Raw genomic sequence first — 27,253 nt, forward strand, 5'->3', positions numbered from 1 at the left:
TCCTAAAATTTCTTTCTGCATATTGCTTACATGTTCTAGTAAACTTGGAGGCTAGGTTGCGACAGGTATTCGAACTCACGACAAATACACCTTCAACTGAATGCCTTCCCCGACTTTACTCTTTCACTTAAAGCGCTGTTGAGGTGTCCATTGATATGTAAGACCGTTACTGAGTCATTTCCGTTCGTCATAAAACAATTTTCGCGTTAAAATTGTGATGCAACTGTTCATCGCGAACCGTTGTTGGTGGGCATACGATTTGTTGCTCCATACAGCATATATTTATTAGTCGGGTTGGAGGCTACCTTACAACAGCTATTCGAACCGAGTGTCCGAGTGTTTCACTAGGACCTTTATGGATTCAGCATTTGTGAAATCAGCGTTCGGAGGCGCATTTTCGCTTAATTTCTGTCGCATTTGTTTCAGTCCGCAACTTATGTAGAGGTCGGATGCTCACGATGACACACTAATACCTTTGTTTTTGTTTTGAATGAAAATTTTCTTGTGCAATTGACCGATGTGCTGTCCCTCTGATGTTTTTTTTTTTGTCTTGAATAAAATAAGTTTCTTGAAGTGGCCGTGCATACCAAACGCCACTCGAGAGAACGAGGTGAGAACGCCGGTGCAATTTTATCTTCGTCATAGCGGTCTCTGTGGCGCCCCTGAGTGTCTGAGCGACCTTGCGATATGACGGAAGTGTTCGGCATGCGGGGCAGCTTCAGAGGTAGTTGTACATGCAGATGAAGCAGGGCGGTAGTCGATAACTGTGTCGATGGAAGTGGATGCACGCGCCATAGAGCATAAAAAACGGCGAGAAGCCGTTGGTGTATTGCACAGCAGTTTTATAGGCGTATATTATAGAAGGGAGAATGAGGTCCTAGTTCGTATGGTTGGCAGCGACGTACGTGGCCAGCGTGTCCCCAAGGGTGTGATTAAAGCGCTCAGTTAGACCCTTTAATTGCGCATGGTATGCGGTGCTAGTCTGATTAATTCTATTGCACTCTGTGAGCAGAGCTTCAATGACCTCAGAAAAGAAGACGCGTCCTTTTGTCACTGAAGAGTTCACGAGGGACATCGTGGTCAAGAATGAAACGCTGCAGAATGAACAACGCCACATCATGAGCTGTAGCAGCCGAGAGCGCACCGCTCTCAGCATACCTGCTCAGGTTATCAATGGCAACAATTACCCAACGGTTGTCAGCAGCGGTGTACGGCAGAGGGCCGTATAAATTAATTCCAACTCGGTCGAAGGGGCGAGGCGGACAAAGTAGTGGCTTGCAACTCGCCAGCGGCGTGATGAGGCTGTTGCTTACGGCGTTGGCAGGCCGAGCATGAGCGGGCGTACTTGAAGATGAAGTTGTACCTGCCTCGCCAGTAGTACCTGAGACGAGTGCGAGCGTATGTCTTGGATATTCCGGTGTGACCGCACTCCGGGTCAGCGTGGAGATAGGCGCAGATTTGGGAGCGTAGAAGGCGTCGAATAGCGAGAGGTCATTTGTGTCCATCACGGTTATAGTTACGCCGATAAAGGAGGTTATCGCGAGTGGCAAAATGTGAAGCTAGGCGGCAAAGGGCGCGGGATGCCGGAACCGGAGATGGAGCGGATATAAAGCCGAGAACGCTGCTCTGAATGCATGTCGCTGATGCTGAGCGGAGGCGCAGTGGCTTCGAGGGCGTAGATGCTGGCAATCTCGGCCGGCAGGGGGTGACGGAACAAAGCATCGGTGTCCTGATGCTAGCCACCCGACCGGTAGAAGACGCGTATGGCATATTTTTGGAGGCGGAGAGCCCGTTGAGCCAGGCGACCGGAGCGACCTTTTAACGAAGAAAGCCAACAAGGGCATGGTGGTCCGTGACCTCGTCAAAATTACGCTCATAGAGGTGAGGGTGAAACTTTCCGAAGGCCCAAACGATGGCAAGCACTGTTTCTCCGTAAAGGAGTAGTTGGACTTGGCCTTATATCAGTGCACGTTAAAGATCCCCAGGTGGTCGAAATTATTCCGGAGCCCTCCACTACGGCACCTCTTCTTCCTTTCTTCTTTCACTTCCTCCTTTATCCCTTCCCTTACGGCGCGGTTCAGGTGTCCAACGATATATGAGACAGATACTGCATCATTTCCTTTCCCCCCAAAACCAATTATTATTATTATTATTATTGGCCTTAGTCAGGGTGCGGCTCGCGTAAGCAACTGCATATTCTTCGAATCCAGATTTGCGCTGAGCGAGCACAACAGCGAGCACAGTGCCACTGGCGCCCGTGTGTACTTCGGCTGGGGCTTGCGGTTGGAAGTGTCGCAAGATGGGTGGTGCCGTGAGGACTGCGCAAGGTATGGTAGCCATCGTTGCATGCAAGCAACCAGCTCGTGAAATCCACGTTGCTGCCAAAGAGCCGAGTTAAAGGGGCAGCATTCGCAGCAATGTTCCGAATAAAACGCGGAAAATAGGAACAGAAGCCGTGGAAACTTCACTTTGTTAAAGGAAGTGGGTTTGGGAAAAGCATTAACAGCGCAAAGATTGGAGGTGTAAGGACAGACACCCTCCTTTGACACAACGCGGCCTAAAATAGCAAATTCGCGAGCAACAAAGTGGCACATTTGCAACTTGAGCCACAGGCTGGTGTCCGTAAGGGAGCTCAAGACCTGCTTGAGCCGGGACAGACGAGTCTCGAAGTCAGGCGAAAAGACGACGACGTCATCCAGATAGCACAGGAACGACTTCCACTTCAGGCCGCTTAAAATAGTGGTCATCATGCGATCGCAATTAGCCCGACATTAAAGAGGCCGAAAGGCATGACGTTAAATTCATACAGGCCATCATGAGGTCACAAATGCGGATTTTGTCAATCTTCGGCTGCCACAGGGACCTGCCAGTACCAAGAGCGCAAATCGAGAGAAGAGAAGAGTTCTGCTGCTTGTAGGCAGTCCAGAGCGTCACCACTACATGAGATACAGTAGATGTCTTTCTGTGTTATCTTATACAGGCGGCGGTAATCAATGCAGGAACGAATAGAGCCATCAATCTCCTTCATGAGTACGACGAGGAGGCCGATGAACTATGAGAGGCCTGAATCACTCCACCCTGAGGCATGGCATCCACCTGTTCCTGGATGACATGGCGCCGAGTGGCAGAGATACGGCATGGGCTACGCGGAAAAGAGCGCTCATCTAACTAAAAAAAATATTTAAAAAAATTGACTAATGTCTTAGCTGAAACACCCTGTACAACCGCTGCACAGCCACTATGGTCCTCCATAGACACCAATAAAATTCCAATAAGGACAGGTGTCAGGCCGACAGGCACGACCTCTCAAACTCTATTGAGTACGGTATTCAGAGATTAGATTTGGGTACAGTTAGGGATGAGGGTTAATAGTGAATAGAATAATAACCTGCCATTCGCTGTAGATATTGCCTAGCTAAGTCGCTCAGGGGATGAACTATGAACTGCAAGGCATGATGAATTATAATGACCAGCAAACCTTAACAGTAGTCCTAGAAATTAATAAGCAGAAAACTAAAGTAATGTTCAACAGTCTCGGAATGGGCCAACAGTTTACGAAAGGCGCTGGAAGTGGTAAGGAATTGTCTAACTAGGGTGGGTAGAAAAGAAACTAGAAGAATTAGAATGGGCTGGAGAGCATTTGGCAGGTATTCTGAGACCATGAATGGCAGACTCCAAAAGTCTCTCAAACGAAAAGTATAGCTGCTGTACCTTATCAGTATGGAGCAGAACCGTGGAGGCTAAAAAAGGGCTCAATTAAACTTTATTGCAAAGCAGCGGGCCAAGGAACGGAAAAACAGAGGCGTAAAATTAGGAGACAGGAAGAGAGCAGGGTAGGTCTGGGAACAAACGTAGGTTATATACACCCTAATCGAAATCACGAAAAAATAGACTTTGGCGGGGCATGTAATGAGAAGCAAGATAACCGCTGGTCGTAAATGGTAACAGAAAGGATTTGAAGGAACGCAAGCGTAGCAAGGGGTTGCATTGAGTTAGATGGGTCGATGAGGTTAGGAAGTGGGCGGGGTGAGGTGGGCGCGAGTGACACTGGAGGGGCTTACTTAGAGAGATATGGGAGAGGATTTTTGCTGCAATAGGCGTAATCAGGCTGATGATGATGGTTAACCGACTAACGCTCTCGTCTCTTATTTACATGGGATTTATTTGGCGATCGTACATGACGAACTCTGTCAATAAAATGTATTCGGCACTGAAGTAATCGTGGAATTTCAACGTTTTATTCCAGGATACCTTAGACGAAGCGCGAACGCCTACAAATAAAAGAAAGTTTTCAGCCCTAAGACTCCGTTGCTCTAAATTCTAGCAACAATTAACGAGAGTTCTTCAGATCGCTGTTACATCAAAGAATGGCCGTGCGTAAGCTTGTAAACTAGCCCCAGAACTGATTCCACAGCGAAACGGAGGCGTAGGCCAAATAAGCGTAGCCTTAAACGGATGTAATGTCGTTACATGGAGGCTGAATGTTGCTGAGGAATTTCTTTGCTCTTTTCAACCCTCCCACCGTCGCATCAAAATCAGTAAACTGATTTAACAGTAGGCACAGAATCCTCATTTCATTTAGCTTTCTTTTCATTACCTGTACAAAGGCTATGACTGTCTGCATGCCTTCGTTTTCGACCGACGAGGAGCTGTCCACTCTTTGTTCACTATCCAGTATCGTCATTCCACGCACTTTTGTTGCGCCCTCTGGCGAGAACATCGCTGATGTATGTTCATAGTGCTGGCATTGACCTTCATAAAAGGCAAATTTTACTCTTACAGTGAGTGGAAGTCTTCTCGTTGTCAAAAGCTGTTTTGGCATATAGGTGGACACGTTGGGATGGGGGCATTTCTTGATTTTTAAGGATCAAGGCTAGCATGCTCTGCCCCTTGAGTCATGTCTTCGGAAATAAAGCCGTATCTGCGCGTCGATTTTTTCACGTCGGAGCATATATGAAAAAAAATTAGCTTTTACGCCAACGGCACGCTTATACTTTAATATAAAACCCAACTTTTGAGTACTGAACAAAATGAAAATCTAAAAATGCCAAACAGTACCTTTCATTTCTTCCACTCGTAGTTCTCGCCTTCATGTTTCACTCCCTCTTTAATCCCTTCAGATATGTGAGACAACTATTAGGTCATTTCCTTTCCTCGAAACCATTTTTTTTTCAATTATCCGCTAATAGTTCTAGCTTCCTTCAGCAGAAATCCTGCTGGGATAGCTCTGTACATGAGGGGAGTAACTCTGTGGCCCTCTCTCAAAGTTACTTTAATGACACTGAAGACGTGTGAGGTGTTTTCATTTCTCTTCCTTGTGGACGTTAGGTTTACGTGCTCTCTATTGAATTCAATCTTTTGCCAGCAAAAATTGTCTTCGGCAGCGCTTGCAGTTACCAAGGACACATGCGGCACTCTCCAATGCACATAATATTCATATTTGAAGGGTTAAGTGCCTTTGCTGGAGCTTTTTGCAAACCGCAAGCATTAAGCAGGACTCTACCAGCTCGCGTGTACTTGGTCTCAGTCTTACTCAAAAGCCTTTGGTTAATCAGAAGGCAACAAATTTTGATCTATGCGTTTCATAAACCTCGTGACATGCTGAATTACATCGAAATGCCCTTGAAGCACGGCAAACCTCTAGGTACCATTAGTCAGACTGCTGGAAACCATGAGAAGAAGCAACCTTATTCTTGTTTTTAACAGAGTATACTGAGGGGCCAGTTGGTCAGACATATTATAAACAAAAAATTTTGCCCTCACAGAGTGGGAAAAAGTTTTGACATTCAGGTCGAGAGACTTAAGGAAGCAGTCTTTTTTGCTGATGTTCTTGTGGCAGTTGCAGAGGTTCTCAGAAAGAAACTGCTAAAAGAAAAACAAGAGCTCCTGTTACGACATATCACACCAGGTGACCAAAAGAATAGGATGTTTGAGGTTATGCCACATGTACACAGGCTCTCCCGCAACTTGAAGAGAGTGGCAGCGAAATTTAGGGTTGACGTCGTGTTTTCTGCGCCCCTCAAGATGGCATTGCTAAGTGCTTTAGCAGATCGAGAGAGGGAAAGAGAACCAGGTTGTGGCACAAAACATAGAAAACCGTAAATCTCATGCGCAACAGATATTGTTTATCAGTTCCCTCTCCGTTGTGGGTCTGTGTACGTTGGGCAGACGGGAAAATGTCTAAATGTGAGGCTGGGTCAACATGCCTCTTCACTTCGCCAACAAACTGGGGAACACGTACCAGTGCATTGCAAGAAGTGCAATGGTTGTTTTCTCCTGATTGATCGTACTGAGATTGTAGGGCGTGGTAAAACCCGATTGGCTAGGGAAATCTTGGAAGCCCAGGAAATTTCGAAATGTAGTGAAGGCACGTGCATTAGTACCCCATCTGTGTATCTGATGGAGAAGGAATTGAAGTTTTTAAAACGCACTTGAATTTTCTTAGCACCTTTTATTATCTATTGCTCTTTCTCTTTTCTCCTTTTTTCTCTTTTTACACAGGTTTTAAAATTATCAGTTTGTTTTTACTTTATTTTATGTCATGCGCATGCGTGTTGTTGCTCTGGGATGGGGTGTGGTTTACTGTCGCATTTCATTCTATTCATTTGTAAGTGTAGCAACCGTCCTGTCGTCGCCTTTCTTCGTCCCGTCCATATGCTACGTTTTTGTTTATAATTACTCTTCTTTTGGCTTGTTAAAAAACATAATGCGAGAAAATCCTTTCAAAGTATTTTCTGTGATTGTACCGCTGTGATAAAATGGAACTGCATGCACCACAGTCTAAAGTGTAGTTTATGACCGCTACACGTTTAAACGCACAATATGCACTTCGTAAGTGAAACAGATATGGTCTACAATAGGCATTTGTCTTGTAGTTTAGAACATATTTCAACACTAATTTTTGGTGCAGGATTACCAGGGACAGAAAGCCTTTCAGAAAATCTTCAAAGGAAATCATCTTGAATATATTTTTCCAATTGCTGTTTAAAATGTCACTTTTTCAATATTTATCTTAAAATCCTGATTTAATTAACCTAAAGAGCCTAAAAAATTTGACTTCAATAGCCTTATACAGATATAGCCGTCCAGAAGAGTAAAGTTGTCTGTCGGGAGTAGCCAAGACTGATAAACGCAATGAAATTTCTTCATGTAGTTCTTCGTCCTTCATGTCTCATTACCTTCCGGCGGCCGCGGTTACTCAGTGGTTACGGCACTGGGCGGCTGACCCGAAAGACGTGGGTTCGATACCGGCAGCGGTGGTCGAATTTCGATGGTAGCAATACGCTAGAGGCCCGTGTGCTGTGCGATGTCAGTGCAGGTTAAAGAACCACAGGTGGTCGAAATTTGTGGAGCCCTTCACTACGGCGCCCCTCATAGTCTGATTTGCTTTGGGACGTTAAACCCCATAAACCATAAATCATTTTTTTGTGAGAATGCCTTTTTGAAATACATACTTTATGCACAGTGTTAAAACTGCTCTTGCTGTAAAATTCCATGAGCCAAAAAACGCCGTAGCGCCACTTGCAAAGAATTGGTGTTCTGTAATTTGTAAAACAATACGCAGGCTCCAGAAACGTTTTTTTTTGCTTCCTGCGATAATACAAAACTTGTAATTTCACAAAGTCGATAAAACAACTTCAGGCACTTTTTTTTATCTACATTTTGTTTAAGAAAAATACTACGCTTCTTTGAAAACTGAGTTCCATTTCTATGTTTCGACAGATTACTTCCGCCTTAAGGCTAAGAAGTGTCAGCGTAATGACTTCATTCCAGTATGTGGAGAAGGCCATTCTCTACTATATATCCATGGATCGCTGGGAGTTCTCATACCAACCGTGGCGCAGTGGTGCAGCGGTTAAGCGATGCCCCACTGCAATGCGATGGCAAGCGTTGCCAGTAGTGGGCCTTGTGCGACCCATGTTGTTCTCGAGCGACCAATCATTAGTTTAACTGCCATCTGCCACGATGGGCAGTTTGCTCACTATCCGGTGGGCAGGATTTGATAATGCCGCAAGGTCACATCACCTAGGTTGCCCACCTGCTTCCAAAGTGCTTCTCTGGGTACCACACAGAAGAGCCATGATCATGAATTTTCGCTTACAACACCTACGCCGATGCCAGACTTCCTGGTGAAGGCGGCCATTAACACTTGCATTAACGTTGTTTACGGGATCTCGATTATCCTGCTTTTCAGAATACGCATTTCTTTATACATGTGTGTATGTAGTGCAGAAATGGGTTGGCAAATCAGGAGCTCCTCATGACATACATATGAAGTAAGCGAACAGTGAACTATACCAAAGTAAGCTTGGCTGATATATAGATATATCATATATCACTTCAGAAGAAGGCACTAAGAATTAAATGCTCCTTATATTTCGATCGGTAGGCGCTGTAAAAGCAAAAAAGGCATTACCAAATGTTCTGCTCTATACCAGTGTTGATATAAGTGATGAATACTGTCGAAGACTGGTCCGCAGTGAAAATGTTAGCAACGCCTTGTTATGCTTTAAGCGTGTGCCAGCATACTTTATAAGCATACATAGGTTGAGCAGACAAATTATGAGAAATGACGGGCATATGTGAATGTATATGCATATGTATAGTAACTTAGGAGGACGCACTGCAAAACTTACCGCATTTATTCCACGTTTCGAGCGGGGCATTGAGTTCGTCAAGAGTGCTGGCACAAAAGGTTCCACGCGTCCGCTTAAAGATTTGAATATTGCACATGGAAAGCTTCAGAAAAAGAGAAAAATCGAGAAACAAAAGGAAACAAGCGAGAGAAAGAAGAAGAAAGAGGGGCAGAGGGAAGCATAGCAGGGCGTTTGCAGCGGCGTTCACACGAAGAGCATAGACACGGAGAGCATGCGCACGCTACTGCGTAGGCTAGTATTAACGAGAAGAGAGAAAAGGGTGGTATGGTGGGCCAAGAACTAAACAAGAGCACAAAAGTGTAATTATGAGCGCCAAAACCTCCCGTCGCCTTCCATCCGTGCTCTCCTCACGCCACAGCCAGACGCAAATAGAAAGGTTAACCACACACTCCGGGCACCCCAACACACGGCCGATCACAACTACACAAAGATGCTGCCCACATACTCAGATATTTTACAGTATAGGGTACACAGAAGGGAAAAGGCGCCACCAGATGGACTAGAGAAGGAACAGAAAGTGACAATGTTGAGAATAAAAAAGAATTCTCAAGACGAAAATTAATCCAGGTTATGAACCACTATGCGCACATTGTGGCATAGCGGCGGACCTATACCAAATAGTATGGGGAGTCAAAACAACACAGAAATTGAAATAATAAAGTATCGATAATCGAGCAATGTGGGAGTAAATCATGACCAGCTCAAATCCTACAGTTAAGCGGGAGCTGACGGAAAGAGCTGGAGTGGTTTCAAGATCCAATGGACGGCCGGAGTAAAAGGAACGACGACCAAGTTTTGTTCCAATTACATTTTTTTTTGTCATCACCGTCGTCATAAAGACTGCTCCGTGCATTATCGGCCTCATGGTGGTGAAAGCCCTTCTTGGTCCGCGTATATATCTCTCTCTAGCCCTATGAACCTCCGTTCTGGAAATATTCTGCTCGGCCCATATGTAGTGACGGAGGTGGTAGTGGTGGCGTAAAGCTTTTATTGCCGAATAAATAGAGGTGTTGACCCTTTTTGGGGAACCGCATATAGGTGGTGCCTAGTCCGGGGCCCCATTGGTCGAAGCCACCATCATGCCTCTCGGGACCAAAGCTTTTTGCACTTGAAGGTCAGAGCAGCCAACCAGGGCCGCCTCCAAGTTCTCTTGTTTAAGGTTCGGGGTTGAGGCTGATTTTAGCTGACATATCTACATCATGTGGTAGGTGTCTGCTACCTTGCCACCGTGCTGAAACCTGCCGGTGACTAGAGGGTAAAAGTGTTTCATTAATAACCGGGCATAACTTCGTGTTTTTGAAGTTTCAGGAGCAGGCGTTCGTTTCATTTCCCGACACCCTTAGCGGGAATAGGATATCGATAATGACCCATCATCATCATCAGCCTGACTACGCCCACTGCAGGGCAAAGGCCTCTCCTATATCTCTCCAATTAACCCTGTCCTTTGCCGGCTACGGCCACAGCATCCCCACAAACTTCTTAATCTAATCCGCCCGCCTTTCTGCCGCCCCGTGCTACGCTTTCCTTTTCTTGGAATCCACTCTGTTACCCTTAAGGACCAGCGTTTACCTTGCCTTCGCATTACAAGCCCTGTCCAAGCCCTTTTATTCCTTTGATTTGGACTACGATGACATTAACTCGCGGTTGTTCCCTCACCGACACTGCCCGCTTCCTGTCTCTTAACGTTACTCCTATCATTTTTTGTGTATACCTTGCTGCGTTTTCCTTTGATTAAGCTGAATTCTTTTTGCTAGCCTTTAGGTTTTGCCCCGTTTTGAGTACCGGTGAGATACAGCTGCTGTATGCTTTTCTCTTGAAGGAGACTGGTAGACTGGCATTCATGAGCTGAGAGAACCTGCCATATGCGCTCCACCCCACTCTTATTCTTCTAGTTATTTCCCTCTCATAGTGCGGATCGCCGGTCATTATTTACCCTAAGTAGCCGTATTCCCTCACCCTTTCCAGCACCTCGCTACCAATGGTGAACAGCTGTTCCCTTTGCTAGACTGCTGCACATTACTTTGGTGTTCTGCATGTTATTATTAAGACTTACCGTTTTACTCTACGCGTCTCATTGATCACGCGTTGCAGCTCATCTCCTGAGTGAAGTACCAAGGCAATGTCATCAGCGAGTTGCATACTACTTAGGTATTCTTCATTGACTCTAATTCCCACTGTACCCAATCAAAGCCTCAGAACACCTCCTGTACACACGCGGTGAATAGCATAGGCGAGATCGTGTCTCCTTGCCTGAAACCCTTCGTTATTGGAATTTTATTGCTGACTTTATGAACGACTATGGTAGCTGTGCAGTTATAGATATTTTCCAGTATTTTCACATAAGATTATTTTACACCCTGGTTTCCCAATGCCTCCATGAGTGCTGCAATTTCCACTGAGTCACATGCTTTCTCGTAATCAATGAACGCTACATAGAAGGGATAACTATATTTTGCGCATTTCTCTATCACCTGATTGTTTGTGTGAATATGGTCAAGTGTCTCTGATTGTCGCTGAATGGGATCATTCAGCGATGGCATAGAGGTAGGGGGATGAGTATCTTTACAGCAATCTAGAATTTCTCCAAACCTCATGATTCACCGTATCCGCGGGAGGCACCCGAGAGATGAGCGCTCAGGCCTCAATTCAAGGCCCCATTTCCCCCCGACCCTGGTGACCAGGTGTCAAGGCAATATGTTTTGTCGAAGGATCTTAGTTCCTTAGGCTCCAGCGCAATATTTTTTCTACCAGAGCTGGCTTCACAGTTATGGCACGCCGCTAGCAAGTCCGTAATATGTTTCAAAAAGGCGTTGGAAGCAGCTAGTACAATAGCCACTTCCTTTACCTCTGTTGGGCCAGGAACTCTCAGAATGAGCCCGTCCACCCATCGGTGTTAATGAACTACTGCGTCTGTGTACCACCCCCTGCGGATTGGGCCAGGAATGTCTATATAGTGTACGCTGTCTTTTCCGCCGTAATGGCACTTGAGGGCTCGCGTCGGCGCCGCTCTTCGGACCTCATGCTTTTCTCTATCCGTTTTCATGGGGAGAGGGTGGTCTAATGTGGCTCGATGCCATAGTACACGTATCCGCACTCTTTCCTGTATAGGACGTCGTGCTGTATATGTCGCCTGTAATACTCTAGTCGGTGCTCTACCTCCAACTGTGCAGAGACAAAAACGACACGATAGACGTCATCCCACGAAAACTGTTAGAGAGAACATGACCTTTCAATAGCTACCTGGTACACTGGCCTTAGGGCACTAGGGATAATCAACACTTACTAGGGGCTCAAGGAAGCTCACTTCTTAAATCAGTGAGGGAGCACATCGACCCGAGTAGCTGTGCCACGTATACCGTTGTTGCACCGGCCGCCAACTGCCTGCTTTTTTCATCCCGATCCTTCCACCAGCACTTAGAATCCACTCCAGCTCCTGTCCCTGCGAATTCTGGCCAGCCTGCATAGAGAGTTAGCATCCGCCTGCGTTACCGTCCCTATTCCGCCTGCATTCGTAAGGGTGACGTGGGAGACTTGCTCCAGCAATACGGTGCGTAAGCGCTTTCAACCACTAGGATGCCTCTTTGAAGCTCATCGACGTCGCCTTTTTTGACTAGCCCTACTACGCGTTCCAGATTTGCGAGGTCTTTGAGTCCGTCGGTGGCAGTAGCGCGGTAGAGGTGCCCACGGAGAAGTAAGATAATTACTGCACATTTCCTTTGCTCAAAACCAGTCCCGCCAGTGCCGGCCCTGTAGTCTGCAAAAAAGTTACATACCTGCGTCCAGCTGCCAGCGGCGTCCAGCTGCCAGGCGACTCGGCATGTGAAGAATTGCATGGCCTATGCTGCTGCCCGAGTTTGCCATGTCCTGAAAGGCATTGCCTCTTTTGCCTTCACTGCTCTCGCTTCCCAGGACCCTTCCCCGGTACTTCACATTCGCAGCACAAGCCAGCGTCCTGGCGAATTGTACTCACTCCGATTCCACAACACCTGGGATCCCCGCCCCTCCGCCGATGCCGACTTGCGATAGCTAATTCGCTGAACTATCCACGCAGAATGGCAGGGTGCATTTCATGGTCTGCTGCCTACTTCCCGCAGTCTCTTCCTACCTCCCGTTTAGCGAGACGGGAGCTTGAACGCTTGACTCTTTTATGCGCCCCTTCAGCTAACACCCACTGTCTCCCGCAGCGTGCCAGCGTATGTTGAGGCTGCTACGGCACCACCTTCGCCTTTCACCTCTCCCGTCCTGAACTTCTGCAGCAAAACGTGACCTCCCTTTCTTCAGGGCTCCACGCCCCTCCCTCATCATCTATTTTGTCGCCAGGGAGTCCTGAGAATACACTTCCTAGGCAATGACAACCGCCTCCACCGATTTGGCCTCCAGAACCAGGCGCCAGATATCTCGTCTCCGAGCAGCAGTTCAATCGTGGCTGCCTAAAGCAACTTGACAGCGTCATTGGAGCTATCCACGCTCCAAACGCTCGACTTCACCGCTAACTGGTTAAATCGAAGATATAGAATGGCACCTATCTCCAGTTACAACTGAAGCACTGTGAAGAACTCTTCGGTTCATGCTGTTCTCCGTTCCCTCCGGTGTCTGCTATTGCACAAGTTTTATAATGGCCTGACCGCTAATCACCTGGGCTTCCTGAAGACGCACGGTAACCTTACAAGTCGCTTCTTATGGCTTAGCTTTTTCGCAAGCGCTGCGAAATACGTCGAATCATGTGCTCCCTGTCACGACCGTAAATAGTCAACGTCGCCTCCTGCGCATCTCCTCCAGCCTATTTCTTGGCACTTCACTCCTTTAGAAGTCGTCGGCATCCACCTTTACGAACCTATACACTGACACCGGCAATGAATCGCTAGACGGTAATCGCCGTGGCCCACCTCACCAAATAAGCTGGAACTCCTGCTCTTCCTTTCGCTAAAGTGGTAGCCCATTTTTTCTTAAACATCACTCCTCTCAGCCATGGAGCCCGTTGTGTTCTCAGCGACCATGATCATCCTTTCTCTTCCCGAATAAAGTTCGTCACACCTCGAGCAAAAAGAGAACATCCCCCTCTCCCGCCGAACTAAAGGTCTGAATGAACGCGTTTTTCAGACCATTAAGGATATGCTTTCCACCAACACTCAATTTGCCAACACCAGCTGGTACTCATATGCTTTCGTAAGCTACCTTTACACCCAAATCTGCGGTTCAACGAATAAGCTACACAGTTTAATTCCTGGTTCATTACCATTACCCTACCTTCGTCATGGAAGCAACTTTCTTTTGTGCCGCATATCCTCGTTAGCAGCCTCCTACGAAAATGGTATTTCCCGTACCGCCCACTGCCATGAACGCCCGCGATTGAACACACAGGGTTGCCAGACATCCCTGAGACGGACTTAAACACGAGTGCTTTATAGCAAGCATTATGCGTGCTCGGTGGTAGCGATTCCTCTTCTCGTGGGCTGTATTGTTCCTCCACCGTCCCGTAGCATTATGATAGCGGTAAGTGCTTGAGCATTTCAACAAGGCTTACAATGTGCGGCTTTCATAGTTGAAAGAACTTTGCCGTTTTAATTTTCTGCTCATCATGTATACTGCCGACCTATTGGCTAGGCGCCCACTTACAATTCGGTAATCTTGTGCAGGACAGCTCAAACTTCTATGCGTTTGTTTCCATTCCCCTCGTTATGTACATCAAGGAGACTAGATCTAGCATTTTTATGTACAACGACTGTAGAGGAAGCATTTTCGTATTGGGAGATGTTATGTTCCAGGCAAGCGATGGCGTAAAGTTAAACAATCCGTCTCGCGTGCAGAAGGCCAGCGGTTGTAACTATGGTGTCACCTTAATTCCTCCCGCAAAACAGTGCCCATGGAGTTGCGTAACAAGGCCTGGGGTGCCGCATGATTCCGGCGATGAGAGCTGAGCATGCGCTACAGGATAGATTCCTCCCTTTTTATTCCTATGTAGTGGTGTTCCGGTTTATAGCCCATGGATACACGGCTTAAACCGCGGCCCTCAGTCCCAAGCGGGTGTGGCGCAACCGACCAAGGCGACGGCCCATTCTCTGAAGCAGTAGAGGATGCCAGCAGTATCCGGATCCGGAAAGGCTGCCAATTCAAACTAAACCTCGTAAGGATTAATTGTAAAGCCGTATCTAATGAGGATAGCCTGCCAGTGCTGTTCGTGGAACTTGCGGCCATTGAAGGGAATACTGTTTGGTAGGTAAGGAGAACAAGAGAGGTGAAGCGTATACAATGTGAGTTCAAGGAGGGACACGTACAAGGCTTTAGTGGACAGGCGAGAGCTAGGTATCAGATTTCGGGCAAATAAAGATAAATACAAGAATTCAACAGCATTAGCGAGAGTGTGCATTTTACTGTAAATAATCCTAATAAGTGGTGCCAACTCAATGTTGTACAGGCGTTTCCTGATCCAGTCATGATGACGAGATACCCGAAAGGTTCCATGAAGAAAAGTAATCGGCAGTGAGTGAAATACGCAGTACATTGCACTGACAGCCTACGTCAGTGCAGTGCAAGGTACAGGCAGGAGACCGGGCTCTGGGGTGCTGTGACATAGGTTGTATGAACGGCAGGGGAAGCTATCCGTCGAGTTCTGAAAAGAAAATACTGTTTCGAGATGGCAAGCGAAGAGACGGGACGACATGATGACAGGTGAAAATATGATGTAATAGCTCAGGGCCTGGCGCGAGCGCTCCGTCCCGCACCACTGCCCTCTTCTTCGTATTCGTAACATTACCCGGGTCCTCCGAGCGATCGTCTCGATCGATTGCTTCAATTCTGAATAGTGAGGTGACGATGAACACGGCCAGAAAGTATAGATGAAGATGAAAGGCTTGCCATCAAGATGAAAAAGATGATCTGATGAACGGTTGCCTTCGGAGCTTCAGGTCCAGCGGTCGGTCGCACACAGGCGACGGTCAAGGGTTAAGGAATCGCCAGACAGCATGGGCGGGCGTGGCGACTTGGTTCGGGTTGTCGTCTGGTGCTGTTCGTTGTGTCTTGTGGTCGGGGCTGGGGACGGGGCGCGAGGCAAAGCGGCTCGTCGGTTCTGGTCAGGACGAGCTGGGGTTCAGCCGGGCGGCGGAGTCAAGGTCCCCTCAGCCGCCGACGAAGACGAGCAAAAGGCGGCGATGCTAGAAGAACCAGGGCGATGATACGATACCCGAACCTCATACCAAATGTTACGAGGTTGCAGGGGAAGGGACGGGACAGCATGATGACAGATGAAAGTATGATTTCTTGTTGTCGTTGTTACCCTTACACAATGGCACATGCCCACTAGGGGGATTGGCCAAGCATAATTTAATGGCTCAGGGCCTAGCGCGAGCGCTCCGTCCAGCACCACTGCCCTCTTCTTCCTATTCGTAACAATTCTTTGCGGACATGAATGCCTCCTTCACAAAACGAGGAAACCGGCTGTGTAATTGGAAGAGCCTGAATGGCGACACTGGAAATGCAACAAGACTTCATGTTCGCGTATCCTTGCATCGTGCACGATATTGATGTGTTCTGAAAAGTAAAATGCAGTGCCCATAAGGTGGTCGGGGTTCGAAATAGCTTGTCTGAAGAAAAGACGGAGGATACTGGTTAGGAAGGAGCACATCACTCAGTTGCCATTCTGAGCAAAGCTAGAGGAAGTCTTTATCTCACTGTACAACCTATATTCCGTTCGTGGTACCTTCTTCACATCTTCAGACAAATGCTCCGCCTTCTACTTCAGATAGCCAGCTTTAACACAGAACGACGACCATGATGTTGAAGGAACAAATCATATTCTAAAAAATATGACTACAGGCTGCCGAAAAAATGTTGGAGATGGGCTAGCTAGACATCCTATTTGAAAATGTTTTTAAGAACAGAGATCTCATTAAGAAACACCAAAAGGAAGACAGCATCCAACAACACAACATAAATGCCAGAACTGTCGAAGCTAATCGATAAGCAAAAAGTAACTGACATAAGGAAGCATATTTAGCTTAGAATGCAGTATGCTATGAAGAACAGAGGTAGCCGAAAATTGGTTAAGAAGAAGCAAGGCATAGGCCAAAATTAGGTGTACGTACTAAGAGCCAAAGACTATGGCAAGAGTGACGCCTTAATATTAGGTAAGGCAATGTTTTCACCATTGGATGAAGAGAACACGTTCCCTCGCAGGCGTAAAGTAATCACACGTGAAATCTTTTGACGGAAATTGCGTCCTGAAAGAACAGCATCTTGATCACTGAGCTCATTTTTCTGTTTTGTTTATTTTTTTCGTTTTCATCTGTAATGTTAGTGAATTCGAAGTAATGCAAAATTCAGTGAAAAAATAGTTATTCAAAATTTTCAAACACTCAGCTTCACAAGAATTGGTTTCGAGATGAGGAAAATGCACAGCTTAGTGCATTTCAAAGCGAAAGGTGGTTTTCGTACAAATAGAACAGGGAAAGGAGTTCACGGCGGGCGACGCAAAACGGCAAGCAGAACGGCGGGCAGCGCAGAAAACGGCCAGTCCAACCGAAGGGATCTTGTGCAGCGCGGTGGCGCTTCGTTTTCATCGGCGCTCCCTCAGTGATCTGCCTAGGCGACATCAGGCGCGGCCGTAATGGTTCGCTATAATATCAATATTTGAAAACACCAATCAGCGCAAAATGCGATTGTGCGTGCTAAATTACTGTCACATACCAATTGATTCCACTTCTACCTTACCTACCGCATTTATAGTTGCATAAGTGCGCTTCATTGTTGGACTCTCTTTTTCCTTCTTTACAGAGGAATGCAGGGAACTCTGGGAAAAACACAGCGCGGAGTGTCTCGCATGGGTAAGCAGAAAAGCGATTCTTTTTTTTATGTCGCTTAAGATGTGGAGCTGACAACCCTTTGCAACACAAAAACAATCTGCACTGCAGCCAGCCTATATTACATGACAAACCACCTAACGCAGATAACGGAATGAATTGTACCTCAGCCTGGAGTGTGCTCTGCGTCAGGCCACCGTGTAAGGGCTTGGCCACAAAGAGAAAAGCGAGTTTCAGCCGCCTAATTTTTTTCGTCATATCTCTTTATATCTTCCGGCCATGCGTCAGTACTGAAAATAAGATCTGCGAGAACTAGATTTTTATGCGCCGCCAGTATCAGCTGGCTTCCCCTTGGCACTGAGGAAAGAGACAAATACAACTAAAAATGGAAACATATTCGCCATATACAGACAGCAACTAGCGTAGCAAACTAGTCATTCACGTAAAGCTCAAGGCGACGGCCACAAAAATTGCAAGGAAGGGTGGTAGTATTTGCGATGTGCATGCAGTTGTTGCCTTGTAGCTTAAATAATTATTTAAATGCCCTGTTTACGGCAGTCGCGGAGAGTGTCCTCGTTTCGACACACTACATTTACACATGCACATGTCCGCTTCGATGTGCATGCAGTTTTGCATGGTAGCTGAAATAATTACTTAAATGCCGTGTTTATGTAAGTCGGGGAGGCTTGGGCTCGTTTTGACAAACTATCTTTACACATGCACATGCCTGGTGCTCATGAACACTTGAGGGCTTTTATTTATTTATTATTTATTTGTACGTACTGTAGTTCTTTATGGGGCTACTGCAGGAGTGGGTTAGACAAAAAGAGGTCACACGAAAAACAAGTAAATAAAAACATTTAAAATTCATGAAAAATAAGGCAGATCACACAAATTAAACTCCAAATAACAGCCACGCTCAGATACAGTATTGAAACGAGAATGTCAGTACAGCATAACATCAAGAAAGTACATAAAATCAGGTGTAATTAGCTTTCAACAGGAAATCGTTTATTGGCAGGAACCTAATTGTTCCGAGAATTAAGTTCCAGAATTGAATAGTACGTGGGAAAAAGCTGTATTTAAATTTTTTACATCGAGCAAAGAAAGGCTTAATATTAAGGTTATGGTTACTCCTACTTGACCGAGGAATATCTGAATTAATATATATTGGATGTGAGACGCGATAAGAAAATTTGACGATGCCATGCAGCAAATTGAATGACTCAATGTGACGGCTTACGGATAAAGGGGTTAGGCTCAGAGAAGAAAAGGCACGAGAGGGGGAAAAATGGTGATCATAGCGACGATATATGAACCTAATAGATTTTTGCTGTGTGCTCTCAATGGAGTTATTATCGCAGTGCTTATGAGGGTTCGAGACCGGTGAAGCAGCTAAGTCTGTGCAGCTAAGTGTGAGCTTATTGCTGACAAAGTTCTCGTACTGTAAGGATTATACATAATCACCTGGTGCGTAATTCCAGAGAGATCCCTGGGCTGTCCCCATTATTGAGAAGGTTCCCTACTACTGCATACAAAATCCTTTGCCATCAAAACGACCACAGCCGCCAATCCATACAATGATAATCTGAACATAGGCCGAACGGATGGGGACTCCGATATAGACACATCTTCTCAGTAAAGGACAACATAATGGCTGTTGCAGCATGTAATATTGTTACTGTCACTCACGTGCGGCCAATGCAACTCTTGACATCTTGAAATCCCCGACTGGGAACACTGACAAAAAGAAAAGCTAGTAAAAAAAGATGTAGGCACTTAAGAAGCCTTGAAAAGGCAATCTTGTAGCGGTGTGTTCTGAATCCTTTACACACTTGTGGCTGGGGACTCGGACACGAATCCACACTCAATCAGGAGCTGCTGCCAGCTGTCGAGAGGGCCCTCGCGCCTTGATTTTTCTTCGCTATTGTTACGTCCATAGTTGCCACGCGCTCCATTTTAGTCTTCCTCGTGCAGGTGTCCGCGTTCTCCTGGTTCTGGGCGTGCTTGCGCACGGATGGAAGTAAGAACGGCATCCAAAGCACTCCGCCAGACTTGCAGTTAAACACGCGGGATATTCTGATTGTAACCGGTGATCCTTTCAAGGTATCCGATGCGGAGGGCAAATGAAGGTTGGGATCCACAGAGAGGGCAATGACAACCCTACAGTAGGCAAATTCACAAGCGGCTCTCACTGCCATTGCGGACGGAGTTAAATAATGTACTCACACAAAATGGCTGGGTGCTGAGTTTTTTAGGTCACTGCTCTCAACTTTATAGTGCTACGGAATCTACGGCAGCAGTACCAGTTAAAGCACCTGTTTGAAAGCTTTAGTGCGAACGTAGCTGTAACTCAGGACAAAAAACTACCTTCTCATTAAGAGGCAAAAACTGTCTTGATCTCTTAAAACTGGAGTATGCCATTATAGTCAGTCATTGTAGACTATTGTCTGGAGGGCGCATGCTGTTTTTGAGTAACGACTTGAATATGACTGACCTTTCGCATTGCATTGATGATAAGGGGTAGTTCACATCCTGTGTCTTGCAGCTACGGGGCAATGGTTGCGACATATATATGTTTTAAAGCAGCAAGGTAGAAAAGTGTTGTTCCTATCATTGCCAAGCCTCCTGCGCAAGGATAGCAAAATTTTACTGCTGGGAGAATGCCATATTGTTTGTGACAGTGACGATTGAATAATGAACTATGGGGGTTATGGCTCAGCATGTCTTGTTCTCGCTTACCTTTATTGTGAACACAACGTCTTTGTCATTGGCCGACTAAAAAGCGATAGTATGCATTTCACGCATTTCGAATCCTCTTCGAATGCTCGACTTGACAGGATCTACGTTTCCGCTAGCACATTAACTATTGTGCATGAATATTAGATGAGGCCAATATTTTTCAGCAACCGTTGCATGACGTCTGCTCTGATAGGGAAGTGCACTCGGCGTCTACTGAGACTATGGTGGGAGCTATAAAAGCTAAATAATTATCTCCTCCCATGTGAAAATTTTCGGTTTGCTGTAGCTTCTCACTTCAATGATACGTGGGCACGTGAAAATATCGCAGCCTTTCAAAGATGCGATCTATTATGGCATGAGGTTAAGAATTTTGCCATTCAAGCATCCGGAGTACCCGGGGTCGAACCCGACCGCGGCGGCCGCGTTTCGGTGGAGGCGAAACGCAAAGACCCGCCGCGGTGTCTCAGTGGTTAGGGCGTCTGGCTACTGACCCGGAGTATCCGGGTTCGAACCCAACCGCAGCGACAGCGTTTCGATGAAGGCGAAATGCAAAGACGCCCGAGTGCTGTGCGATGTTACTGCAGGTTAAAGATCCCCAGATGGTCGAAATTTTTCTGGAGCCCTCCACTACAACACCTATTTTTTTCTTTATTCTTTCACTCCCTCCTTTAACCCTTCCCTTACGGCGCGGTTCAGGTGTCTGCGGAGATGTGACAGATACTGCGCCTAATGTGTGCTAGAGTTTTTGCATCTAACTGAGCCGCTCTGTGAGTGTTCGGGTGGGGCTCTTAAGTTCATAAATCAACGAGGTTTCGGTTGGAGAGTGGAGTACAAATCAAGCTGTTTGGAGGAGTTTATGGGGACTCCTTTGCATCAGTATCACATTATTGGACTTGACTGACATTCTGAAATCTCGTTTGTCAGTCGACAAAGAGGGGGTCGGATTGCTAGTGAGGTGTCTGTGTTAGCACGGGCAGAAGTATGCAATATCTTTTATCGCGCGAACACGTGAGCGCATCGCAGTGCTCTTTGGAGGACCTATGCGTTCCACATTGACGCACATCTAAGTAATCTGACAGATTACCCGAAGCAAAACTTCCAGGTCCATCTCTTCCTGTGCTACATTGCTGTGATGAGCGGCTGTGTCACTCGCAGTGGACCTCTGAAAAGAGCGGCCACGCGCTCGCATGTTCGTATCAAGACTGGACGACCCTACGCACGTTCATCCCTGAAGCCTGCTTTGTGGCAGGTGGGCCAGCTGCCCAGTGCGTTATGGGCGATCTGCCAGGTGCATGCGCCTGGCAGACATTCATCTGGTTGAAGGCCTGAGTGAAGACACTTGGATGAAGGCCTTCAATGAAAATGTCTTCAAGATAAGGTCCTTTAGGTCAAATGCCCTCTTTATGGTTAAGTACACTAGTGCAATAGTTTTTAAATCACACGATGCTTTCACTGCGGAAAGCATCATGTGGAGCAATGGAAAGAAAAATGGTAGGTGTGACCTTAAGAGACCGGAAGAAGACAGAGTGTCTGAGGGAGCAAATGCGCGTTTATGACATCCTAGTCGAAATCGCGAAAAAGAAATGGGCTTGGAAGAGCATGTAATGCGAAGGCAAGATAACCGCAGGGACTTATAGTTAACAGAGTGGATTCCAAGAGAAGGCAAGTGTAGCTGGGGGTGGCGCAAAGTTAGGTGGACAGATGAGATTAAGAAGTTAGCGGGGATACGGTGGCCGCAGCTGGCAACGTACAGGATTATTCGGCGAGACACAGGAGAGGCCTTTGCCCTGCAGTGGGGCTTCTGCTGATGCTCCTGCTGCGGTTGCTGCTGATGATGATTATGATTTCCCATTCACGGTACGTAAACTCTGTAACTAGTGCTACTCAACGATTTTCCGCACTTGCCATGCTAAACCGTCTGCTAATTTTTGGTTTCGAAGCTCATCTACCTTATGCAAGCGTTCCATTATGGAAAGAAAAAAGTATAAGCGATGCATGGCATTTTTGCGACTTTTGTGTCTCTCTCAGTCGAAGCTTATGCGTCGAAACAAGTTGTTTCTCTCTCTGGATTCTGTGAGGCCGTTCTTCAAGATTTGTCTGTTTATGAGCTTGTTTCAAATTTTTTCGTGAGTTAGCTCAACTCACTAGTTGTGTGGCACTTAGCCGCCTAGGTCCCGCTGTGTGCCGTTGCAAGGTCGTTCCGTATGCCCAGGAAATTGTGAGAGTTCGGGTACGGCTCTTCACTTTCATATATCAAGAGGGTTTCTGTTTCCACACTGGAAAACAAGCCAAGCTGTTTTGGAGGAGTATTTGGGGCACCCTCACTTCAGTGCTGCAATTGTGGACAAGACTGGGATTTTCAAATCTCGTCCGTCAGGCGACAAACCCGGGTTTGGATGTGTACGGAGCAGTTGTTGACGGCCAACTGTATTGCTAATCTCGCCTTAACATTTACCTTAACACAGCCGCCACCATCACCCACCTGGTTGTGGAAAATCTGCCTTAGGTGGCCCACCTTCCAACTAGAGCACGTGGCATTGTGATGTCACCACGGAAGTTTGAGCAAAGTACCTACAGGGGCAGGCCGCAGCGCATTTGACGATTCGTAGTATAGACTGTTTGGAAAGACCAATCTCAGTCTCAAAGACCTACCTGTGGAAGCACTTGCGATCGCAGGGAGTGGCGCATCGCTTAAACGCTGCACCACCAATGCGCCAAGAGTGGTGCGACCGCTACCACTGATCTATAAATGTAAAATAGATAATGACGAATTCCGCAAATATGAGCATTAACCTATTACCAGTACTTCTTCCTACGGCTGAGGATGTAAAGCATCCCCTCCAGTTTTAGTGCGCAAGAACTAAGGTCCCAGATGAGCGTTTACCTAGGAGGCAGGCGGCCCGCCTAGGCCACGCGACCATGCGGCGTCATCACAACCTGTCCATCGGACAGAGAACAAAGTGCCCACCGTGGCAGGTGGAATTTAAATTATTGATTGGTCGCCGTGAAGGGCAATCTGAACCGCACAAGGCCCGCCGCTGGGAGAACCTGCCATCGCTCAACCGCTGCGCGGTTACGCCAGTAGGGGGTTGAACACTCCCAAGGATCTATGAATGTAAACTAGAGAATCCCCTTCCGGGTATGGGGAAACTAGCCCATCATTCTTTGGGGTCATAACCTTAAAGCGGAACTAAACTTTGTCCTCAAATTTAATGTTCGAAGCCTGCTTTACATTAAGAGCCGAGCCTCGAACCGGAGCCAAAACCGAAGAGAACGTCTAAGTGCTTGCGCACCTAATTGGCATTTGCACTAACCACGGTAGCGCATCCGTCATTTTTTCTTTTAAAAACGATAAAACATCTCTTCCTTAGAGCTGGGCGTAAAAGGCGATTAAGTGCCCATTTGCTATTCTGTTCGCTCCTGCTGGCCTTGTACGTGAAGTGCCTTTGGGGTATTTTGAAGGAATTTGCTGCCACTTTCCATTTCCTCAGAGTGCGTTTTCCCTTAGAGTATATCTAGCGTTTCTCCAGAAAACAAACAGTTCTGATTGAGGCGTTATTGACTGCACCGATGTATTGGCAGCTTTACCTCGCCTTTCTGGATTACAGTTTATTAACGAGCGTGTAACTAATGTGTGTTTAATCACCCGCAAAGCCTTTTTTTAACTTCACACGTAGGCCCTTGGACTGAAAGCGGTTGATTCGACTCAAAATGCACAGATTCCGCCGCGTGCTCATGGTGTGCACCACATGTGCTTTCTTGGTACGCTGGTGGAAGTGCGCGCTTAACAAAGTTAGGAGCCCTCGGCCGTCACAGCGATGCTGTCAAGTAGACAGTGACACCTGCGCTTTTGTTAATGTTTGCGGGAACACGTGGGTGGGGAGCTCGGTGCTTTACTAGGAACTCTCCGCGTAGACCGCAGGCCTGCAGTGGCCTCGAGCTGATGTAATTAAAAAAAAACAGTTGGATGAAGCGCGGCCTTACATCCCCTACTGCGCTTTGCCCCTCTCCGGTAGCGACGTCGATACTGTCGCAGCCTCGGAGGGGCTCTGGTGTTGATGGATCTTCAAAATTGGCGGCGCACTGTGATTGGTCATTGGGGGTCACGTGACATCTGCCATGCCATTACTGTGTCTACCATTTAGGCAATTCCGTGCAGATACAGAAACGAACTCTCCAAACGTTAGCATCCATCGGGGCTATACAATGATGAAATGGCCATTATTAAACCTTTATTATCCTGCAATCAGGACCATCACCACAAAAGCTTACCCCTGACTTACCCGGCTAAGCCTAACGCGGCTTAGGTGCGCCAGCGCGTTTGTTCTTGTATATGTTTGCTGGTATTTGGTTGTACTTTTATATGCCTGAAAAATCCAGTAGCACCAAAATGTTGCAGTGGATCTTCAGCCGCCCGAGCTGCTCGTTGCGATTCGAGTCGCTGTGCCCACTGTTTGGCGGTCTATGCAGCCACTTGCACACACCTGTTTACTGCACGTTAACCCCACGTCATTCTTGTCTTCTTTCGCACAATTCTTCGCCTTTCTCAATCTTCATGCGTTTTGGTATATCGTATAGCAAGGTTGTACTGCCTTCGCCGTTAGGTTTCGGCTTGCCGCCTCGCCATGTGTTGTTTTTGCTTGCCTCACAAAATCGCACATATCCACAAAGGGGATTGGCCATAACCAGGCTGTGACTACTTGTATTGCAAACTGCATGCGGCAAGCATGGGATGACCAAAAAAATTGGGCGACTCAGTTTTCGTGACAGTGGTGGTTGACGGTAGTTAGAGTGTCTAACAAGCTTAAATTTATGCAATGGAGTGAGTAAAACAGAGGAGGAAAAAACGCGTAGGAATAGCAGACAGGAAACCTTGAAATAAAGGGCTAGAGTGCAGTACGAAAGCCCATGATGGTAGGCGTTTTGTTTCAAGAAGAAAATTTTCAACGGCAAAACAAACGTTCCCATTCGTACGTCCAGACATAGAAGCGCCTAGAGATAAAACAACCTCAGAAGACAAACGGAAACTGAGCTTCTGTAATGAAACTTCTTACAGTCGCCTCCTGTACTATGGGTAGCGGCGACAGTAGAGAAGAGAGTGCTCTACTGTTTCTGGCTGAGCACAGAACTGACATAATGGGGAGATCGCAAGACCAGGCCTGAAGAAGTAAAAATTTAGTTGCGGCACGCGGTGAGGTAGTCACGTGAAGGAATGTTCAAATCTGCGAGGTCGCCAAGCTTTACTCCTTCAAGAAAACAGGAAGGGCTGAAAATCGTCCACGGAAGTAAGCGCTGATGCGCCAAATTCTTTCTATCAAGTTTACGTAAGAAACCGTGATGCTGTAATGAAAGCACAGGTTGGAATGGGATGAGCGATCAGACCACTCAGGGCTGCTTTTGCTATCCACTGGATCGGTTGATTCGTGAAGGCGCTCTCTTCTTTTTCATCGCTGTTGAGCTCGCCGTGCCGTTGGTTGGGCTAAGAAACCTGTGGAATGACCGGCTTTGTTTTTTGAAGCGATGTTTATTCATCAATGACTGTGCGTGATTCTGCACTGCACATTCCTCCGGTTACTTCATCCTTCGCTTCTTCCTTCAGGCATCGGCATGTGCACGAAACGGCGTTTCTCGAGATTCATCTTCCCACCCTTTCTCCACTCGGTTGCAGCTGGCGTGACGCTTCTCTGAGCTCACCCGAGCTACTGAAAAGCTTCATCGGCGCATCACTTCTTTTTCGCTGGTGGCCCACCTAGTGCTAGCGCACTGAAACAAGAAGTGCCTTTTCAACACAATGCGCTAGTAGTCTGACCCACGGCTTACTGACACGCGATGTGTCAATCTTCTCGACATTATACGCCTCGATCAGCTTGTGGGCTATTCGATCTATGTTATTATAATACTGAGGAGACATGGAGAGGCTGAGCGCAGCGAAAGACAAGGTAACAAAAACTAAACTTCAAAGACGTCTCCTAAGCCTGGTATGCGCTGCGAGGTCTGTGTCTACATTACGCCTTTGCAACCATCAATGGGCAGCGACTAGTTCGTAATCGTAATAAAACAAAACTCGCAGCATATCAGTTTGATCCAAATGGCGCTAATACGTATTTCATGAATGAAGTGGACATAGGCATATTGCACTTCAACCTTTTGCATTTTTATTATTTAGACCTATATAATTTAGTCGTCTACTTTGGCAACTTACGTGCGAATATTTTTGCATAAATGCATCTAACACTTGGCGTCTCTGTAATATAAGCTTGATAACTAGTTCATACGACATTTATGCGATCATTAGGAGTGGGATTTACTGTTTATCTCTGTCAGTTCCCATATTGTGCTAGACGGCAAAAAGTCGCGCGCATTACGTACGAGGAATTGGGGTGTCCGCTTGTCGATTAGGGAAACTTATGTTCGATTATTTTGCTCCAAAAAAGTAATCCTGCCGTGTTCTGTGCAGATCGAAGATGAGTACAGATCATGCGACTCCGAATTCCCTCATTCTATGGCGCAGAACGTAAGTTGGCACTTCGAGCCTTTGTTTTTTTATGTTGTTTCCTTCATGGCTTCTAACAAAACTCCCACCTTATCAATTAGAAGCAAAAATATAAAATTCTCCTGTACTCTTGTCACTTCACCTGACCGTCAGTCTTAGAAATTTAAATGTCTGCACTAATAACAGTGGTTATGGACAATGTCGCAGAAGAAATCCCCAGTTCATTCGGGACACTGTGGGCGTAGTGGCGCGAGTGAGCAGAATGGGAAAGAAATCAGATAATAAAATTTTTTATTCCGACTTTGAATTGAAAAGACACAAACGAACACAAATGGTAACATATATTACTGGGATGATTTCATTTGCTGCATATTTATTCGACAGTGAACATTCAACCTCAACTCTCCTGTGACACTGCTGCTGCCGGTGATGTTTCATACGCCATCAGCGTGGATGCATAGCTGAAGCTGATTAGTGTTTCCTTTTTGCTTCTGCAAGAGCAATCGAAAATTTCTAATGCGACAAACACTTCGCTCGAGGGGATGCTTGTGGCGCGACAAAAAACA

General features: G+C 46.6%; 1 protein-coding gene across 1 annotated transcript in view; it reads left to right on the top strand.

The window, feature by feature from the left end:
• LOC144123152 (uncharacterized) overlaps positions 1 to 27,253 on the top strand; it is a 127,242-nt gene that overhangs the window by 41,903 nt on the left and 58,086 nt on the right. The window contains exons 3-4 of the mRNA XM_077656035.1: positions 17,427 to 17,476; positions 26,652 to 26,708. Coding sequence (XP_077512161.1) covers positions 17,427 to 17,476; positions 26,652 to 26,708 — 107 coding nt within the window. The remainder of the gene's footprint in view (positions 1 to 17,426; positions 17,477 to 26,651; positions 26,709 to 27,253) is intronic.

This window comes from Amblyomma americanum, chromosome 3 (genome assembly GCF_052857255.1).
Source record: "Amblyomma americanum isolate KBUSLIRL-KWMA chromosome 3, ASM5285725v1, whole genome shotgun sequence".
In the NCBI taxonomy this organism is placed as follows: domain Eukaryota; kingdom Metazoa; phylum Arthropoda; class Arachnida; order Ixodida; family Ixodidae; genus Amblyomma; species Amblyomma americanum.